The 20,632-nt window shown below is 36.3% G+C and overlaps 2 protein-coding genes across 4 annotated transcripts in view; both read left to right on the top strand.

The window, feature by feature from the left end:
* LOC127442055 (extended synaptotagmin-2-like) overlaps positions 1-16,144 on the top strand; it is a 51,696-nt gene extending 35,552 nt beyond the window's left edge. Inside the window, exons 14-23 of one of the 2 annotated variants that reach the window (XM_051699740.1) lie at positions 4,291-4,353; positions 5,063-5,137; positions 9,269-9,355; positions 9,828-9,977; positions 10,573-10,961; positions 12,018-12,116; positions 12,287-12,418; positions 12,553-12,658; positions 14,516-14,565; positions 14,688-16,144. In XM_051699740.1, coding sequence (XP_051555700.1) covers positions 4,291-4,353; positions 5,063-5,137; positions 9,269-9,355; positions 9,828-9,977; positions 10,573-10,961; positions 12,018-12,116; positions 12,287-12,418; positions 12,553-12,658; positions 14,516-14,565; positions 14,688-14,730 — 1,194 coding nt within the window. In that variant the 3' untranslated portion in view covers positions 14,731-16,144. The remainder of the gene's footprint in view (positions 1-4,290; positions 4,354-5,062; positions 5,138-9,268; positions 9,356-9,827; positions 9,978-10,572; positions 10,962-12,017; positions 12,117-12,286; positions 12,419-12,552; positions 12,659-14,515; positions 14,566-14,687) is intronic. The other variant, XM_051699741.1, reaches the window with a different exon arrangement.
* A 1,637-nt stretch (positions 16,145-17,781) lies between these two features.
* Positions 17,782-20,632, top strand: part of LOC127442054 (receptor-type tyrosine-protein phosphatase N2-like) — a 29,491-nt gene continuing 26,640 nt past the window's right edge. For both annotated transcript variants that reach the window (XM_051699739.1, XM_051699738.1), the window contains exon 1: positions 17,782-18,098. In XM_051699739.1, coding sequence (XP_051555699.1) covers positions 18,023-18,098 — 76 coding nt within the window. In that variant the 5' untranslated portion in view covers positions 17,782-18,022. The remainder of the gene's footprint in view (positions 18,099-20,632) is intronic.

Below are 20,632 nucleotides of genomic sequence, written 5' to 3'. Positions count from 1 at the left end.
TCATTTACAATCTTCCTGTAATACTCTTTGAACTCTGAGTGCTTTGTTTTTCATTTGTTTTTCAGCACGCTAATGTTCGTAGAGGCCCCGCCCACATTTTCACATTAATTTAATGTTAATACAGGTGTTTTTGTGTGTATTTTTCCTATTTTGTGTGCTAATTTTTTTTATAAAGAGGTGTTTGATCAGATGCAGTTCTGGGAAATCTCTTTGTGATTGCATCTAATTTCTAATAGCACAATACAACTTTATTAATCCCTGAGGGATAGTTTATTTATATGAACATATAAGAGGAGATGTAGTTTATTTGTTAAAATTTGAGCATAAAACATTTTAAATGTTAAAGATAAAATATACATACTATGAAATATACAATGTAAAATATTTTAATATGCAATGATTAAGATAAAGTAGCTAAAGATTAATAATTTCTATATCTTCAAATCTGATTTTATTTATATATAATTTAAAAAGTATATTATACTTTTATATTCGATATTATATACAGTATGTACTATATTATTTTGTTTTTATATATAATATATATATATCAAAAATACTGTTGTACTATTCTCAGGCTACGTCCACATTAATCTGCATACATTTGAAAATGGCGTTTTCATTTTCGAAAAGTGGTGTAGTCCTACCAAAAAAAGTGATTTACTAGTGTTTAAGTGGTTGTCTGTTACTATAGACTGTACTTACTGTTACTGTAGACTGCGTAATCTTCGTATAGAGAGCTGCGGAACTGCAACTCTGTACATATTGTAAATGGGTAATTCCTACAATTCAGTGACATTCCGGCTTTGAAACTTTTGAAAAATAAAACATACTTTTACAAGTTTCTTCACATTTCATCATTACAGGGACATATTAAAGATTGTATTGGTCTTACTGGTCAAGCTAAATTACTAAAAAATTCAGAAGTCCATCCAGTTAAATGGGCAGCACCAGGGTGGACATTCAGTGGATAAATGAGCCACTGCGTGGTCTGTGGTTGATATCTAGGAAACAAATTCTGTTTACATAAATACTGTATATTAATTTTTTTTAAATTATATTAATTACCCATATATCTTCCCATAATAGGGTGGACATGTTGTGCTTGACCACATATGAGTAACACAACAAAATAAAGGAAAACCTAAATAAAACAATAGAGTTGACAGTGAAACAATTAACATGCACTCGAATGCTATATGATTTTGAAATAATTATCTTGCTTCTGACAGAAGACGTCCACTGATTGTCACTGATCTTTCCCCCAGCCATTTCTGTCAAGTGTAGCGTCCATGTAAAGCAACATCTGATATCTCACAAAACTCACGCGAAAAGTGTGTGTTTCAGGTCCATTTCTCTCAATTTGTGAAACATTCTCAGCAGTTTGGGTGTGTGATGCTAAAATAAGGGACAAACGGCATCGCGTATGGATTTCATACGAAACGCAATTTTTTTTTCTCCTTAATTACGGGACAATTCCTTATTTGACAAGACATTTGGCATATACGGTTAATTAATTTTACCTGATACTGCTTCAACGTGAGGGTGAGACTCTCTCTATCCACTCACTGTCATAAATTCCCTCAGTCGATGATGGCAGTGACAGTGGTTGTCAGGGGCGGGGAATGGTAAAATTCAAGTGATAATGCACCAGTTATAACAAAGAATCTCTAGTTTCACAAAATAGCATCCAATACAGTTAAAGGGAAACTAACACGACAGTGTATTATGGACTTCTGAAGCAGCAAAACAAGTGGGTATACCGAGGGTATACGCAAATATTGATCCTTAGAATTCGTTATACGAAAACAGCCCTGGGAAGAAAGTAAGCATATGGCATATACATGCATATGGCACCGACTACACCACTAATTTACAGTCTGAAATGCAATTGTCCTTGTGTTCCATTGCCGGAAAGCAATTCCGAGTAAACTTCCTGTTGCCTTTAAAGGAATACATTAGGAAGGTTGTACAAAGTAATATTTATCTTGAACAATGCTATCAAAGTGAATAGCAGGCACAACAACACTGCTACAACATGGGCTGCCATCTTGATTGTTTCGGGTTGACTGGATCACATGACAAAAAATACATCATCATTTTTAGATATCTCCATTTTCCCTCTCCACACTACAACACGAAGATGGCGTTTTCAAATTTAAATAAAGCTCTGAGTCTGTTTTTGCTGTCAAAAACACTGTCTCAGTGTGGATGGAAGGCCAAAACATACTGTTAATTATTGTAACTGGAATTATCTGCTAAATGAATAAAGGTAAATGAGACAGGAGTGGGCGGGGCTGTTAGACAACTTCTGTAGTTAGACAGGTGTGGATAGGTGTGTCTGTGAGGTGTAGAAAATTACATTTTTTGTAATATTTTGTGCATGTTGAAAGAAACAGGTCTCACTTGGCACTTCACTGTAAGACATACATTATAATGTATCAGTTATATGAGCTCATGCCTTTTTCTTCCATCCTCATTTGTCATTTAAGTAGATTCAGACATCCTGTATCATCAGCTGCCCATGAGCTGGTATATATTTCTGCACCCAGATGTGCAGTTTCATTTTCAGTGAAGTGTGGGTTGGACTCCTGTTAAATTCTCTTTGGATTGCTGTGTCTTTATTTCTCTTTCATCTTTGTGCATCATGATCTTCTTTCATTTTTTTCCATCACTGTCCCTGACATATCAACTGTGTACTCTCCTGTGCCCACTCTCCAGACCTCATAAGTCACACACAGATTAATAAAACCTTTAATGTTCTTTGATATCGGAGCGATTGTAGGTCATAAAACTAGTCTCAGTTTTGGTACACTCACAGACCACCCACGGTCTGTTCGCTGATATTGCACACTGAACTAGGAAGCACTTTCTCGATATTGCAAACTCTAATCTAACTGGCTGACTTTACGCAACTTCTTGGAGTAATGGCACACAGGGTGTTTATTAATAAGTGAAACGAGTTCTTTTGAGGATGAAATATTCACAGGATTTGCCAAAGTTAACACTAAATGGCAGGTAAAAACAAAATGAACTGTGGTTTGTTGGTTGGTGTAGGCCTGTTTCACACATACTCCGTGAGGGGCGTGAGCAGCGCGTTTTCATTATTCGATTATCGCCTGTTTTTGTCACACGGCTCACGCTGAACTCGGCGGCTCTGTGTGCAGTGCAAAACAAAAATAATCAGAAGATTATAGAAAAGGCGCAAAAGCAAATAAAACATATTTAAACCGAACCTACAGTAAACTACAATTTATATATCTGCATACAAACACAAAATATCTAAATAAAGGAAAGAATAAACAAATAAACTGCAGGACTTTTGCCTGTGTTATGTATATATACAGAGACAGCTTAGGAGAGATGGACCACCGGTATTAAAATGAATGGGAGAAATTGGAAAGGTAAAAGAGCCAATCACCTTTTAGATACAGACATCAACTTGAACACGCATGCGCATTAGCTGAACCAGCCTGAAAAAAGCATTTTTTAGCATGATCTGAGCTAAAGAAGCACAATTTATGATACTGTTGTTGTCAGATTTTACTGCTAGTTTTAAATATGTCCTTTGATCGTAATCTTGACCAATTGTTTTGGAAAATTCGGTCTTTCTCCATGTAAGTACGAGCTGTACTTTATGCCGCATGTTTACATAGCTGCCCAGCGTGGCCCAAGAGCGTTCCAAAGATGGCCACCGAGTAGACTGGCTTGCCTTTAAAGGAGCTTTGATATATAGGTGATATATATATAACCTAGATATAACTTTTTTCTGCACACAGCCACAGGCTCTGTCTCGCAGAAGAGAGCCTAAACAAGACCGCATTGCTCACACCCCACTCATGCCTCACTCACGGAGTAAGTGTGAATCAGGCGTTACATGGTCAAAATGGGCGGTTCTTGACCAGTATAAGCTGGAATGAGGACCAGACTTTATGCCGCAAGTCAAAAGTCAAAGTATGCAAGACTATCTGCAGACTGATATGAGACTCCGCCCCTTTTTACATACTGTGATCTGATTAATGTGCTAAGTTAGGACTGCTTTATTATTTGAAAATTAATTATTGTTGTTAATTATGGATGTATTAATTTAGTACACGTTTTAATGGGTTTACCAATTAAACTGCAAAAAATACAAAAAGAGACTCCTTCTTTTATCATTTCATCAAATTAACCATGCATTTAATTATTTACCCATAAATCATTGTGTTATGTGTGTTTGTTCTGCATGCCATCCTCCTAATAATCCTGCCTGTATTTGTGTGTGTTGTCCTTTTCTGCTTGGGAAATAAGCGCAATCCTTTAGAATTCAACCATGCAGGTCTGAAGAAGGGTACAGCCAATAAAGCGATAAAGGTAACACAACACAACCAATTATTTCAGTTTACGCACACTTACATACACATAGACAGGTGTTAAAAGACTGCCCAAGATGATTATGTGTAAGTGAATCAGGGAGATCAACCCACAGCAGGTGCTGTGTGTGCTGTCTGTCTGCTTTGCCGCATTAATATTAACCGCATGCAGATCTAAACCTGCATCTTACAGACTTTGTGTGTCTGACTATCTGAAATGCACTGAATTCAGACAGTAAGGGGCTCTCTGAAAACAGTATAAATCAGCTGAGCAGCCAAGACACATATGTGACCATATTTTAATTCAACAATGTTCTATGTCATATGTCAGATGACAGTCTTTGATTAATTGTATGATTAAGTTCATTGTTATTTAAGGTGCACTCAGTCATTTTATTTATGTTGCGCTGGCTGATATGGCAGTATGGACTGTAGTTACCGATATCATTGTAGATATGCTCTATTCACATTTAGCCTTGATTAGGGAAGTCTTCATCGCATGTTAATGTACATTATTTTTAAACATATTTTTAAATAGTACTATTCATTTCAAAGTAAGTGTTGCAAATTTTTAAATATGAAAAGAAAATTACTGAGTTCACCTTTGATTTCTTTGTTATTTTTTAAGCAAGTGTGTCGGTAATGTTAACTGTGATATTTGAATGTGAATGTGATGTTAATTAAACTTGTGTGCTCGTGACTTTGTTTAGTCTGGTAAGAAGGTCACCAGTGATCCCAGTCCATTTGTCCAGTTTACTGTGGGACACAAATCCTTTGAGAGCAAGGTAAACACACTCACATTTTGAAATGATGAATTGATGAATTTTGAAATGATGAATCAATTCATGTCTAAACGTTTTACTGGAAATGTATTTAAGGAACATTTCACCCAAAATTGAAAATTCTGTTATCATTTATTTTAATTAATGTCCTGTTGGCTACATTGTTGTAAAAAATTATTTGCCCCATCCTGATTTCTTCTGTTTTTGTGTATATCTCATGTTAAAGTGTTTCAAAAATTCAAACTAAATCTAACATAAAACAAAGGCAATCTGAGTAAATACAAAATACAGTTTTTAAATGATAATGTTATTGATTGAAGCAAAAAAAGTTATCCAATACCAACTGGGCCTGTGTGAAAAAGTATTTGCCTCTTAGTTACGAAATCCCCAAATATATGAAACTGCATTCATAATGGGGTTCAGCTGGACTAGACATACCCAGGCCTGATTACTGCCAGCCCTGTTCAATCAAATTAACACCTAAATAGAACTTTTTCAGCAGCATGAAGTTGGCTAAAAGGTCTCACCCAGTAGCACACTTTGCCAAGGTTAAAAGAAATTCTAGAAATGATGAGGAAAAAGGTGATTGAAATACATCAGTCTGGGAAGGGTTACAAAGATATTTCAAAGGCTCTGTGACCCCGAAGAACCCCAGTGAAAGCCATTATCTCCAAATGGAGAAAATTGGCACAGTAATGTACCTTCCCAGAAGTGGCCGACCTTCCAAAATTCCTCCAGGAGTACAGCGACGACTCATCCAGGAAGTCACAAAAAAGCCAAGGACACCATCCAAGGAACTGCGGGCCTCTCTCGCATCAATAAAGGTCAATGTTCATGACTCTGCTATTAGAAAGACACTGGCAAAAAATGGCATCCATGGAAGAGTGGTGTGGTGAAAACTACTGCTAACACAGAAGAACATTAAGGCTCATCTTAATTTTGCCAAAACACACCTTGATGATCCTCAAACCTTTTGGGAGAATGTTTGTGGACTGATAAGTCGAAAGTGGAACTGTTTGGAAGACAGGGGTCCCGTTACATCTGGCTTAAATCAAACACAGAATTCCACTAAAAGAACATCATACCTACTGTCAATCATGGTGGTGGTTGTGTGATGGTGTGGGGATGCTTTGCTGCTTCAGGGCCAGGGTTACTTGCAATAATTGAGGGAAACATGAATTCTGCTCTATACCAGAAAATCCTAAAGGAGAATGTCCGTTCGTCAGTCCGTGAGTTGAAGCTCAAGTGCAACTGGATTATGCAGCAAGACAATGATCCAAAGCATAGGAGTAAGTCTACCTCTGAATGGCACAAAAGAAGCTAAATTAAAGTTTTGGAGTGGCCTAGTTTAAGTCCTGACTTGAACCCAATTGAGATGCTTTGGCAGGACCTTAAATGGGCAGTTCATGTTAGAAAACCCTACAATGTGGCTGAACTAAAGCAGTTCTGCAAAGAGGAGTGGGGCAAAATTCCAGAACAGTGTTGTGAAAGACTGATCTCCAGTTATTGGAAGCATTTGGTTGCAGTTGTTGCTGCTAAAGGTGGCACAACCAGCTATTACATTTAAGGGGGCAGTTCGTTTTTCAAATGAGTAATATACAGTAGGTGTGGGATAACTTTTCTGCTTCAATAAAAAAAATATATATATATTTGAAAACTGTATTTTGTGTTTACTCAGGTTGTCTTTGTTTTATGTTATATCTTGTATGAAGATCTAAAAAAATTTAGTATGAAAAATACACAAAAATAGAAGAAATCAGGAAGGGGCAAATACTTTTTCACATCACTGTAAATTCAATACAATGACCGTACATAGTATTCAATGACGTCTCTACATTAGGGGCAGTTTGGGGCTGTTCCCCACCAGATGTGGCGCTGTGGTTCAAAGTGCGCGGCATAATCATAGATTTATTTGAAGAAAAATATATTTTCTGTATCTTAAACTTGTTTTATGTCTATTATACAAGACAACAGTATACATTCTTTTGAGAAATTCTATAATTAATACGGTCTGTTGCATTAAAGCCATTTAATCGTTCTCATTTGCTATACGTGGGGCTAGCCCATCGTCCTCAGTGTTAATCAAGGGAGATTTGGACATCATCATGTGATTGTGCAACTAGTGTTCAGTGATGGCCTGAGGGGCACGTTTGCCTTTGCCACTTAGCTAATCAAAAGATTTGATTGCATGTATGTCAAGCTGGCATGGTCCTCGGAAGTTACCGCTCATGAGTGCAGACTTGCTTAGTGAACTTTATTCATAAGTTTTAAAATCAAATTTTATTCTAGTATGTTGCCGGTTGAATTAGTTAAAGGGCACCGCTCATCATTTCAATGAATTGTGTGCCATTGCTTTAAGGTGTTGTTGATGATTCATTGGTTTGTATTAGATTACAATAATTGCAAAATATTGAGTCTTTCGTTTTGATTAGTTTTTTAATGCCGTTTGTGCAAGTTAGTGAAATAAAATGCACAGCCTTTGATGATTTGCCTATATCTTGTATGCTTTCATGGTCACTTGAGCTTTTTGATGTGGATGTTTTAGTGGTGTTTTGTGCTGAGATGGAATTACTATTATAATGATGTTAGTTACTTTGAAACGATTTTCCGCTTTTTTGCGCTTTCTTTTTGTTTCTATACATTTTTGTGCTTTATTATCATGCATTAACACACTGATGTAATGACTGATGTATGCAGTCATGAAATCATAGACCCTCTCCTCGAAATCCGAACACAATTGGTCAAAAGAGATGCTTATTACCATGTGTTCATGGCCATGATGCCTGTTAATACGCATTTTAAGCATCTTAATATCAGGGAATAAACAGGTCACACAGACACAGCAGGAGTGTGTGTGAGAGAAAGAGTGAAGTCAAAACTGATGCACTAGGTTAAAATTATTTTCTTGTTTCTTTTTTTATCTGTTAAAATGATGGACAGCATTTGGAATTATCCATCAATATTTAAAAAATCTGTGAATGAGGTGACGCAACCCCTGACATCACCCAAAATGAAAAGTCCCTCATTATTCACTAACCCTGATGACATCCCAGATGTGTATGACTGTCTCTCTTCAGCAGAACACAAATGAAGATTTTTAGAAGAAGATAGATCTCTGTCAGGTCCTTATAATGGATGTACATGGGTTAATTAAAAAAACGTTTTAATTATCGACTTATTTCTTACATAAACCTACCGATTCACTTCAGAAGAAATTCACTGATCGACTGGAGTCACATGGATTACTTTATTGCTGCCTAAATGTGACTTTTGGACTGTCAAAGTGCTGGCACCCGTGTACATCCATTATAAGGACCTGACAGAGCTCAATCTTCTTCTGAAAATCTTCATTTGAGTTCTGCTGAAGAAAGACCGTCATACACATCTGGGATGGCATCAGGGTAAGTGAATAATGAGAGAATTTTCATTTTTGGGTGAACTATCCCTTTAAGTGAGTGATTGTGTACCACCAGAAATAAAGAGCCTGAGACGCCACTGATAGTGTTTTACTTTAACGCTTAATAAAGAACCCAAAAGTGTAAATATGACTCGTACGTCATATTCCAGTCTTCTAAAGGTAAACGGTCCTTTTGTATGATGAACAGTCGCCTGACCAACGTGAGGGTGAGTAAATGATGACAGAATTTTCATTTTTGGGTGAACTTGTCCTTTAACAGATGCACACATACCCACACTCATTTCTTTATTTTTTTTTATCTGGCTTTAATTATAGAGGTGCATATCAGACAGTGTTGTACTTACAGGTGTTAATATACACATGAAATATAAATCAGGGACACTAGGTATGGTTTTGCATGAAGTATTTTATTTTGTATTAATTTTTTTAAAGACAGAGAAAAATGAACTGCATTGTCTTTAAGATGATGTCACTCAAAATTTTGTTCTAAAACTAAGAATAGACAAGTAAAATAAGTATGTACGGCACTAAAGGAAATTACTGTTATGGGTCCCATTCAGATCCCATTTGTGCAGTTGTTTTTTTTAACTTATATTTGAGTTAATTGTGCTGTGATTTCAGGATAGGAATAAAAGACCAGGATCTCCACCCTTTTGTGTTTTCACTGTTGTTAAAAATTAAATGGTCAAATAGTTTACATACTCTGTTCATTGTAGACACGATTTAAAACCAACGAGCCGGTTTGGGAGGAGGCCTTCACATTCCTGATTCACAATCCAAAGAGTCAGGAACTTGAAGTCGAGGTAAAGAACATACATTTGAAGAAAAATAAACTTACATTATTAAAATGTGGAGAATTCAAAATGTAACCAAAAGTGATGTCGTTATCATGATACGTGTATATTGAATTGTGATTTGATCTTCTTTCTTGCATATGTTTAACCATTTAAAGCCACCTTTATACTGCACAGTGATTATGTGTTGATTCTTGTTTCCAGCTGACTGAAAACAAGATGCATATTCAGTGTCATAACAGCAGTAAAGTGGCTCTAATGCATAATTTGTTTACACAGAAACAAAACCAAATACTTAAACTTACCTAAAACTTTTAACACTATTTAGTTTTCTTTTGATTGTCAGGTAACCTGAACATGTTTTTGTGAGATTCACGCTTATGCATAAATCAGCTATTTAAATGTCATCTGGAAGTTGAATTGCTCACAGTGCAGTGATCAGTGAATTGATTTGAGTCACATTCCTTTGTTGTGTGTGCAGGTGAAGGATGTGAAACACGACTGTTCTCTGGGGATGTTCTCTCTTCCTCTGTCTAAGCTGTTACAGGAGGATCAGATGATGATCAGCCAGAGATTCCCTCTCAAAAACTCAGGACCAAGTGCTACACTTAAAATGAAGATGGCTCTTAGGGTAACACACACACACACACACACATTGATCGTGAAGCTGTCCTTTCGCGATCTACCAGTTGGGCACCGCTGGTCTAGGGATACAGCTTTCATTTAGTGAGCTTGGGGATGTGGGTTTAAATCTGACCTACTGTAATACTGTATGTATTTTATTTTTACTAAACCAAACAAAATTGCAACTGAACTTGACAGCCAGTGATCACCGTCCATGTAGGAATAAAATGCTGTGACATTTTGATAACTAATTGTGTTCCATGAGAGTTTGAATCGACATGAGTGGGTTTTTTTTTTGTTTCTTTCTAGACATTCTAGACACTTTTTTTTTACCTGCATTAATCATACCACTTAATTATTAATCAAAGATAAAACAATTTTAAATTCCACTTGACTCAGTTTAACGGGCAAGACACCTCTGACTGAAAGGTCCCTAATCTCAGCAGATCTCATGAATTTGAGAGCTGCTTAAATCCCTAATAACCATTATGCTCTTGACAACCTTTAACCCTGTTTTGCTTCATGTCAGCTGCCCAAGCAGCAAATGTATTCTAAGTCTATCTGGTAAAAGACAATATCCAAAGTTTGTTTGTTCATTTCAGGTGCTATGTTTGGAGAAGTTGGCTGTATCGGATCAGCCCTCCTCAGTCCAGATCCGCCGGCCCAGCGCCAGTGTAGGCCCCAACCCCTCCCCTCAGCAGAAACCTGTTGTTCCAGAGCCCATCCCAACACCCAGAGCCCAGCCGACCCCAGCACCTAGAACACAACCAACCCCAACACCTTCCCCGAGGGTGGAGTCACTAACAGACAACACACCATTGGAGGATTCGCCTGCCCGTCTGGCTAAATCAGGGCGGAGCTTGTCTAACCTGGCCATTTCTGGCTCTCAGATGCACCTGAACAACAAAGAGGCAACACCCAGCATAGCATCTGATATCTCCAATCCCAGCGCCACCCAGGATCTCCAGAGAACAATACAACAATTACAGAAGTATACACAGCTCTGAATGACTTACACATGGGGTCAAAAATAACCAGGGCTTAGGAAAAAAATGCCACTGAAACTTTAGTTTTTGGGGCAGAAAATGTCCCCTTAATGAATTCCTCTATTTTTTATTTGTACCTCATAGACACAAAAGTATGACAAACAGTATATTTTTCTATGGCTAGAAGAAATATGCCTTCATAAAGGTACAAAAATACCCATGAAAATCAAATCAAGGGGGTAAAAATTGTCCCTTAAAGGGATAGTTCACCCAAAAATGAAAATTCTCATCATTTACTCACCCTCATGCCATCCCAGTGGTGCATGACTTTCTTTCTTCTGCTGAACACAAACAAAGATTTTTAGAAGGGTATCTCCGCTCTGTAGGTTTATGCAAGTGCAAGTGGTACAATGTAAGTGAATGGTGGCTAGAACTTTGAATGTCCAAATAGCACATAAAGGCAACTCCAATGGTTAAATCTGTATTTCAGAAGCGAAATGATAGGTGTGGGTGAGAAACAGATGAATATTTAAGTCCTATTTTACTATAAATTCTCCTTCCTGCCAGTAGGTGGCGATATGCACAAAGAATGCTAATCAGCAAAAACAAAAGAAGAATGTGAAAGTAAAAATCGAGATTTATAGTAAAAATAAAAAACACACCTATCATATTGCTTCAGAAGACATGGATTTAACCACTGGAGTCTTATGGATTACTTTTATGCTGCCTTTATATGCTTTTTTTGGACGTACAAATTTCTGGCCACCAATAACTTGCATTCTATGGACCTACAGAGCTGAGATATTTTTCTACAAATATTTGTGTTTAGCAGAAGAAAGAAAGTCATACACATCTGGGATGGCATGCGGCTGAGTAAATGATGTGAGAATTTTCATTTTTGGGAGAATTATCCCCTTAATGCTAAAGTTAATTTCAGACACATAACTGTTTTGACCATTTTTTGTATATTTAGAGCAATTCCAAGGATGTTTATTATTGATGTTATCAGTTTGAAACGCTTGATTTCTATTGGTTTTAATGGAATGTGTGTGTATTCACAGTGGTGCCTCACCTGGTTTCGCTGCATTGGGTGAGATTCAGCTAACCATCAAGCACAGTCCCCAGAGAAACAAATTAATAGTTGTGGTACACAGCTGCAGGTAAAATACACACAGACAGACTTGACTGTTTATGTTTCAGAATTTCAGTGCTACAAAATAACTTATACTGTACACACAGATCATGACTAACTGTAGAAAGCACAACACTTTGACCACTTTGAAGAATTATGCAGGAAGTTTTCAATATGTAAGTATGTGTGTGTTTGCAGAAATCTGATCTCTTCCACTGAAAGTGGTTCTGATCCATACGTCCGCTTGTATTTGCTGCCTGATAAACGACGCTCTGGACGCAGAAAAACAAACACAATGAAGAAAACTGTAAACCCGATCTACGATCAGACGTTAGTCATCTTTCCTCCTTCCAGTTCTTCCAATTTTTCCTCCTTTGTCCTATACCAGTCTGCTCTGAATTTTCATCATAATAACTTCTTTTTGTGTTGATTTTAATTATGTGTACATGTGTACGTGTGTGTAGGTTTGAATTTAGTGCATCACTTGTGGAGTTACACAGAAGAACTCTTGATGTGGCTGTAAAGAATGGAGGAGGAATCCTGTCAAAACATAGAGGCCTGCTTGGAAAGGTGAGATCTCTGACACCAGAAAGAACATCCATCATACCATACAAAACATAAATATCATCCTCATAGACCATTTATAACAAATAGCATCCCTCACATGGTTAATAGCATGAATAGCATCCTTCATAATGTAAATATCACCCCTCACGCAGTTTCTAATGTAAATTACATCCCATATGCAATGCCAAACATAGACAACATCCCGTCACCATGTGTAACATAACTTTCCGGTCACCATGCATAAATAGATAACATCCCTAACACCATGTATAACATAAATAACATCCTACACATTCCACATTCATTTTATATCACTTTTATTTACCACATATCCCACACACTGTTTATAGCAATAATAGCATCCTAAAAATTGTTCATTACATGGATGACATCCCTGTCACCATGTATAACATTAATAACATCCAACATGCCATTCAGAACATAATCCTACACAACCCATATACCTTTTATAACATAAATAACATCTGCAACACCCTGCATAACACAAATAATATCCCACACACTGTTTATAGCAATAATAGCATCCTAAACATTGTTCATTACATGGATAACATCCCTAAAACCATGTATCCCACACACAGTTTATAACAATAATAACATCCTAAACATTGTTCATTACATTGATAACATCCCTTGACACCATGTTTAACATAAATAACATCCAACATGCCATTCATAACATAATCCTGCACATCCCACATACCTTTTATAACATAACATCTACAACACCCTTCATAACACAAATAATATCCCCCACACTGTTTATAACAATAATAACATCCTAACATTGTTCATTACATGGATAACATCACTTGACACCATGTATATTATAAATAACGTCCAACATACCATTCATAACATAATCCTACACATCCCACATACCTTTTATAACATAAATAACATCTGCAACACCCTTCATAACACAAATAATATCCCACACACTGTTTATAACAATAATAACATCCTAAACATTGTTCATTACATGGATAACATCCCTAACACTGTGTAAAACATAAATGACATCCAACATGATATTCGTAACATAATCCTACACATCCCACATACCTTTTATAACATAAATAACATCTGCAACACCCTGCATAACACAAATAATATCCCACACACTGTTTATAGCAATAATAGCATCCTAAACATTGTTCATTACATGGATAACATCCCTAAAACCATGTATCCCACACACTGTTTATAACAATAATAACATCCTAAACATTGTTCATTACATTGATAACATCCCTGACACTGTGTAAAACATAAATAACATCCAACATGATATTCGAAACATAATCCTACACATCCCACATACCTTTTATAACATAAATAACATCGGCATCACCCTGCATAACACATAATATCCCACACACTGTTTATAATAATAATGACATCCTAAACATTGTTCATTACATGGATAACATCCCTGACACTGTGTAAAACATAAAGAACATTCAATATGCCATTTATAACATAATCCTACACGTACCTTTTATAACATAAATAACATCTGCAACACCCTGCATAACACAATTGATATCCCACACACTGTTCATAACAATAATAACATCCTAAATATTGTTCATTACATGATAACACCCCTAACACCATGTTTAATATAAATAACATCCAACATGCCATTCATATCAAAATAAACATCCCACATACCTTTTATCAAATAAATAACATCTGTCACAACCTTCATAGCATGTATAATATGCCACAAGCATGTCATAACATGCCTAACTTGTACTTAACATAAAAGTCTGTTCAATATACTGTATAATACAACAATATATCGCCAACATTCTGATTGTCTGTGTGTCTCAGGTATTGGTTGACTTGACCTCTGAGGAAATATCAAAGGGCTTAACACTATGGTAAAATGTTTATATAAAAAATATACAAGAAAATAAAAACCTTATTGACATTTAAAACTTTAGCTGACATTAAAAAATGTAATGTGTTAATGTGTCCCTATATTTGTGTTTTTTAATGACAGGTATGAGCTTACAGTGGACGGACTGAGGCGACAGTCTCCTTAAGCAAGGGAATCAGCCTACACATTTTAAAATAACTACAAATCCCAACACAAGTTCCAAACGTCAGCCATATTTAAGCCTTGTGTTTTAGAATGTAGGCACAACTTGTACTTGTTGTATCTTCAGTTTTAACAGATTTATGTACAGTACACAAGAAAAAAAATTATATCAATGTTATGTGCACTGACTAAGCAAGAGTGAAAGAGAGAATGAGAGCATGGCAAAGAATGATTGAGAGAGAGTTTAGAGATTTAAAAAAAAAAAAAAAGGTTACAGTTCAGTGGCATCTGTGAAATTAGTTGTTTACACATTAAAAGTTCTTAAAAGGCAAACTCTAAAAGCATCCACTATTCAAACAGTGATGGTGGAGATTTTATATGATATATACAGAGTATATATACTGTGTGTATATATATATATATATATATATATATATATATATATATATAAAATGGAGCTCAGACTGTAAATAAACCTAAATTAAATATTAAAAAAAAATATAATATTTTGAAATGTTTGAATATTAACCTTTAAGAATTCTTGTTAAAAACACTGAACTCACGCTTGCGTCTGAATGAAAAGTGTTATAATGTGTATTTTGTTTATGTCTTCCTGTGCTCCTTTTAGGAGACAACAACTACCAAAGAAGTGCTTGGCTTATTTTAAAGTGTATGATTTAACCAAATATGCACCTGAAAGTGTTGGTATATGTACAGTATGAGTGTTTATATTCTCTGGTTGCGATTGAGCAGTGCTGGTGTCAGCATCCACCATCACAGAACTAACTGTCAGTGCTCAAACATGCATGGGCATCTATATTTTCACATGACCCTGGGTGTGTTGTATGTCATTCTTAGTGTGATATCAAATGCTGCCATGTCTCTGAATCTTGATTTGCTTTTCTAAAGCACTTGGTCACATTCACAGTTTTTGCAAAAACACTTGCTCACCTCTCACACACTACCATATCAGCTGTCCTTCAATGATCATTTGAGTCTCAGAGTTTTATAAAAGCATGTGTTGTGTGTGGTCTAATCTTAAGTGAAGGTTGTGGTTTAGACTCTGATGCATTGTCAATGAGCTGAGCTTATTGTATGCAGATGATCTAACCTCGAACTGTTCTTTGTTTCTGTCAGCAAGAATGTTTTATTATATAAATTATTGTGTATATTATGACAGATTTTATTATGCTTATTATTATGATTAATGCTTATTATCACAAACAACAAACGTATGCTGTAAGAGCACCCCTCTGCTAAGCTTGCCTTATTGATGTGTATATATGTTTAATGTGCCTTACGACCAATAATATACTTATATGATACTTATATGAGTATATTTGACATCAGAAAGAGGATTGTAAAGTCTTTGATTTTGATGTCCAAGTTTTTGGTTTCAATAAACATTTTATTCTGTACCAGTAATTGATTTCAAATAATTTGTGTTGTAGCTACATTATGTCAGATGGTTTATGTTTTAATCCCAAAACCAATCCCAGATTTCACCATGCACTTTTGCCATTTTGAAGAGCTGTTCAGAGAAAATTTGTTTTGATTATTTTGGGAATGTTCAGCTTGAGGAAAAATTTGTTTTAAAGGATCTGAATTAATTTACATGTTTTCTGTGTGAAAGGAATATTGGTTTCATGTAGATGTGCACAATGTTCGGATAAAGGGCGGATATTGCCAACTAATCCAAAAACTTCTAATACAATGTATTTGCACTTCAAGGGATATTCCATCTTCAATACAAGTTAAGCTCAATCGACAGCATAACATCCAACAAGCACTTTTATAACATAAATAACATCTGCAACACCCTACATAACACAAATAATATCCCACACACTGTTTATAACAATAATAACATCCTAAACATTGTTCATTACATGGATAACATCCCTGACACTGTGTAAAACATAACATTCAATATGCCATTCATAATATAATCCTACACATCACACATACCTTATATAACATAAATAACATCTGCAACACCCCGCATAACACAATTAAAAATATACAAGGGCGTATAAGCATTTGTGGCATAATACTGGTTACAACAAAAAAAAAAAAAAATTTGACTTGTTTCTCCTTTTCTTAAAAAAATAAATACAAATAAATCAAGAATACAGTGAGGCACTTACAATGGAAGTGAATGTGGCCAATTTTAGGAGGGTTTAGAGGCAGAAATGTGAAGCTTATAATTTTATAAAAGCACTTTCATGAGTTCTGTTAAAACTTGTGTATTATTTGAGCTGTAAAGTTGTTTAAATCATAGTTTTTATGGCACTTTTAGTGTTAAAGGCATTACTTCAAGGCAAGGAAGTTGTAAAATTGGATAAAACTTTACACAGAAAAGGTTAGTAAGCAATTTTCTCACTGAAATCTTGTTAACAGGCATATTGTTTACGTCTTTTGGCTATACTTTTGAAACAGTGTGTATTTTAACATTAACGGATTGGCCCCATTCTCTTTCATTGTAAATTCTTTGCTATAACCCAGATTTTTTGCTATGATTTACCAGATGTTTTTTAATGGCAATGACACAACATTTTCACTATGTTTGAGTCAGTGTAAAAAATAAATAAATAAATAAATAGGAGTACAGTATGTGTAGCGTGTAATTGGATACTGTGTGTTTTTTTTTTTTTTTTTTTTTTTTTTAATTTTTTTTTTTTTTTATTGAAAAGAATAACAAATTTACAAACAAAAAAGGCATTAACAAACAATATTAACCATTTACAGTTCTCAAAAGGCAGACATAGTTAACAATTATAATACGTGACAGCAATAAATTTAAATTAAATATAAAGTAATATAAAAAAATAAAAAAAAACATTGAAAAGATACGTTTTTGCAAAGGGGTATCAAAAAGCTATGGGGTACTTAACTCGTTGAAAAAGTTGGCTACTGTAATAGCTTTTTCATTTGAAAGGGTACCAAGAGATGTGGCAACTGCTTTAAGTTCATTAACATTGGATACTGTGTGTGTGTGTGTGTGTGTGTGTGTGTGTATATGCGTTCGTGACGTCAGAGGCGGGTCGCCGTTCAGTGCTGATTCTGGCGGCGCGCGGATACTGCGGCGCTCGCTGACAGGTTTTGCGTACGTTTGACGTATTCTCTTCTCTTTCTCCTCCCGTTTCTCCCTCTCTCTCTCTCTCTCTTCCTCCACAACGTCTCCGCTGTCCCTCATCACCTCAGACCTCAACAGAAAGCAGAAAATACGCCGTAGACCACCAAACCGCTGGAATGGATTAATAACGCGCAGGTGAGATGGATGAGTGATCGGAAGGATGGAACCGCTTCACCTGTTTCTCGTCCTCCTCGCGCTCCGGGCCAGTCTCGCCTCCACGGCGGATCGAAAATTCGGTAAGTGTATATATATATATATATATGTATGTGTGTGTGTGTGTGTGTGTGTGTGTACGTCCGCGTTTCCGTGGGAAAAGGGCGAGAAGCGCGCGCGCCATGTCAATATTATTAGTCTATCAAAAGCGCGTGCGGATAAAAGCGCCATATCTCTCTTAACTATCGCAACCAAAAAATTCAGTGGACGTCCAAACGCTTTTTCCCCACCCCGCTGAGTGTTTTTAGGCAGATTGAGAGCGCTCATGGAGCCAAGAAATAGGGCGACAGGGAATATCATAAATTAGTTTAATGCTTATTCCGGCAGAGAGACGAAACGAGCTGAACAAACCGTGGCTCCAGTCTTTAAAACACACTGATTGTAAATGTATACTAATTTTACCCCATGTTCTGTCAGTCTGTATAGCTGTATTATAAACTGGTATTTCCGTCATTACATAACTGGGTCTGAAGCTGGAGAGACGGAAAATAAGTGATGCATTAATATATGACAGACACCCACGGCCTGGATGCTTCATTTATCATGCAGATGAATCCAATAATATGATTGAGTATTTTAATGATATTATTGATCTGAGCATTACATCAGAGAATTGTTTGTCATCAGCTGGACCTCTTTCTGCAGTCAGTGCATCAGCACAGGAAATGAAGCATCACAGATTACAGCTCGCCAATAATATGAGTTTATATGGGGTCTGCGTGTGTGCCTGTGTGATTCATGAACCCAGCCCAGAAAAAGGTCTTCTTGTCAGTCATTAGCAACTGTAACCATGGCAACTGGTTGCAGCATGTTACATTCATATTGATTTGGCACAAATACAAGTGCACACAGACAAACACACCAGCGCACACGCACACTTTTGATATAATTGCGATATAAACTGTTATAGTAGCCCAGGGTTCATTCTGTTCAAATGAGAGTTTGAAAATAACATTTAAACAAGACAAACAAGTGAGCCTAAAAATGAAGAAAATATACTTTTGGGGCCTGGGTAGCTCAGCGAGTATTGACGCTGACTACCACCCCTGGAGTCGTGAGTTCGAATCCAGGGCATGTTGAGTGACTTCAGCCAGGTCTCCTAAGCAACCAAATTGGCCCGGTTACTAGGGAGGGTAGAGTCACATGGGGTAGCCTCCTCGTGGTCACTATAATATAGTTCGCTCTCGGTGGGGTGCGTGGTGAGTTGTGCGTGGATGCCGCGGAGAATAGCGTGAAGCCTCCACACACGCTAGGTCTCCGTGGTAACGCGCTCAACAAGCCACATGATAAAATGCATGGATTGACGTCTCAGACGCGGAGGCAACTGAAATTCGTCCTCCGCCACCCGGATTGAGGCGAGTCACTATGCCATCACGAGGACTTAGAGCGCATTGGGAATTGGGCATTCCAAATTGGGGAGAAAAAGGGAGGAAAAAAAAAAAAATATATATATATATATATATATATATATATATATATATATATATATATATATACACTTTCGCAGTGCAATATTCTTTAAATTAACCATCTAAATATACACAGTTTGTCAGCTCAAAGACAGCTAGTTAGTGCAAATCAGAGTTTCTGTTTTAAATGTAGTAAATTAGGAGTGGGATTACAGTTACGGATAATTATAATAGATGACAACAATAAAATAGGCCTATAGGTAGATTTAATGCCCAGTTATCAGCACTCAGCACTACACACTAGAGTCGATTACACAAAATAAGACTTTTAGAAATTCAACAGTTTATTTCAGCTTTAAAATGTTTCAGTGTGTAGCTTTTTGCAATTGTATATTTAAATATTGCAAAATATTGCTATAAGTTCAGTACACTTAAAAAAGGATTTTGCTGCTTGTTCAATTTACTGAATTAAAATGAACTAAAGCAACACAATTCTAGAACATTTTGTCACAACTTTATTTGATTGCATTCTATCCATTTAAATTTGTAAAAATGGATGCTTACTTAATCTATTTAAGTTGGGAATACATTCATACTTTTTGTAGTGTTAATGTAGCATTGATGAAAATGGGCAGGGGATTTCCATTTTCCAGCATGCTTTTCATGGGACTTGTTGGGGAGACTAAATGTTAAAAATGAAGCATTATTTTATGTGGTTTTGTGCAAGATGAATATAAAGGGGGATACTTGTTAATAGGCTTGGTAAATCAGAAAATGTTCTCGATGATTATCGATATATATTGGGATTTTTTTCAGACATAAATGTGGCTGCTCGTTGCACAGTAGTCTTTTCAAACATATTTCTCAACACAGCTTTGGTAAAGTGTGAGCGGCAGGGTAAATAAAGGGGGTCACACACATGACATGGCGCATTCTAAAATTCAAAACCATTATTTTCTAAGAAGGTGCGCATCAGATCAGTGCTCAGCATCAGATTTCTGCAGTGCTATGGAGTGCAACTCGCAGTCTTCCATTAAATTAAATTCGACCCAAATCATTATCAAAGGACAATATTATTTACTCTAGCCATCGCTGGATGATATATTGTGCATATGTATCTTTCATATAGCCAACACTATGTATTTTCA

Source organism: Myxocyprinus asiaticus, chromosome 6, assembly GCF_019703515.2.
Source record: "Myxocyprinus asiaticus isolate MX2 ecotype Aquarium Trade chromosome 6, UBuf_Myxa_2, whole genome shotgun sequence".
Taxonomy (NCBI): domain Eukaryota; kingdom Metazoa; phylum Chordata; class Actinopteri; order Cypriniformes; family Catostomidae; genus Myxocyprinus; species Myxocyprinus asiaticus.
This window is presented reverse-complemented; position numbering and strand designations above follow the sequence as displayed.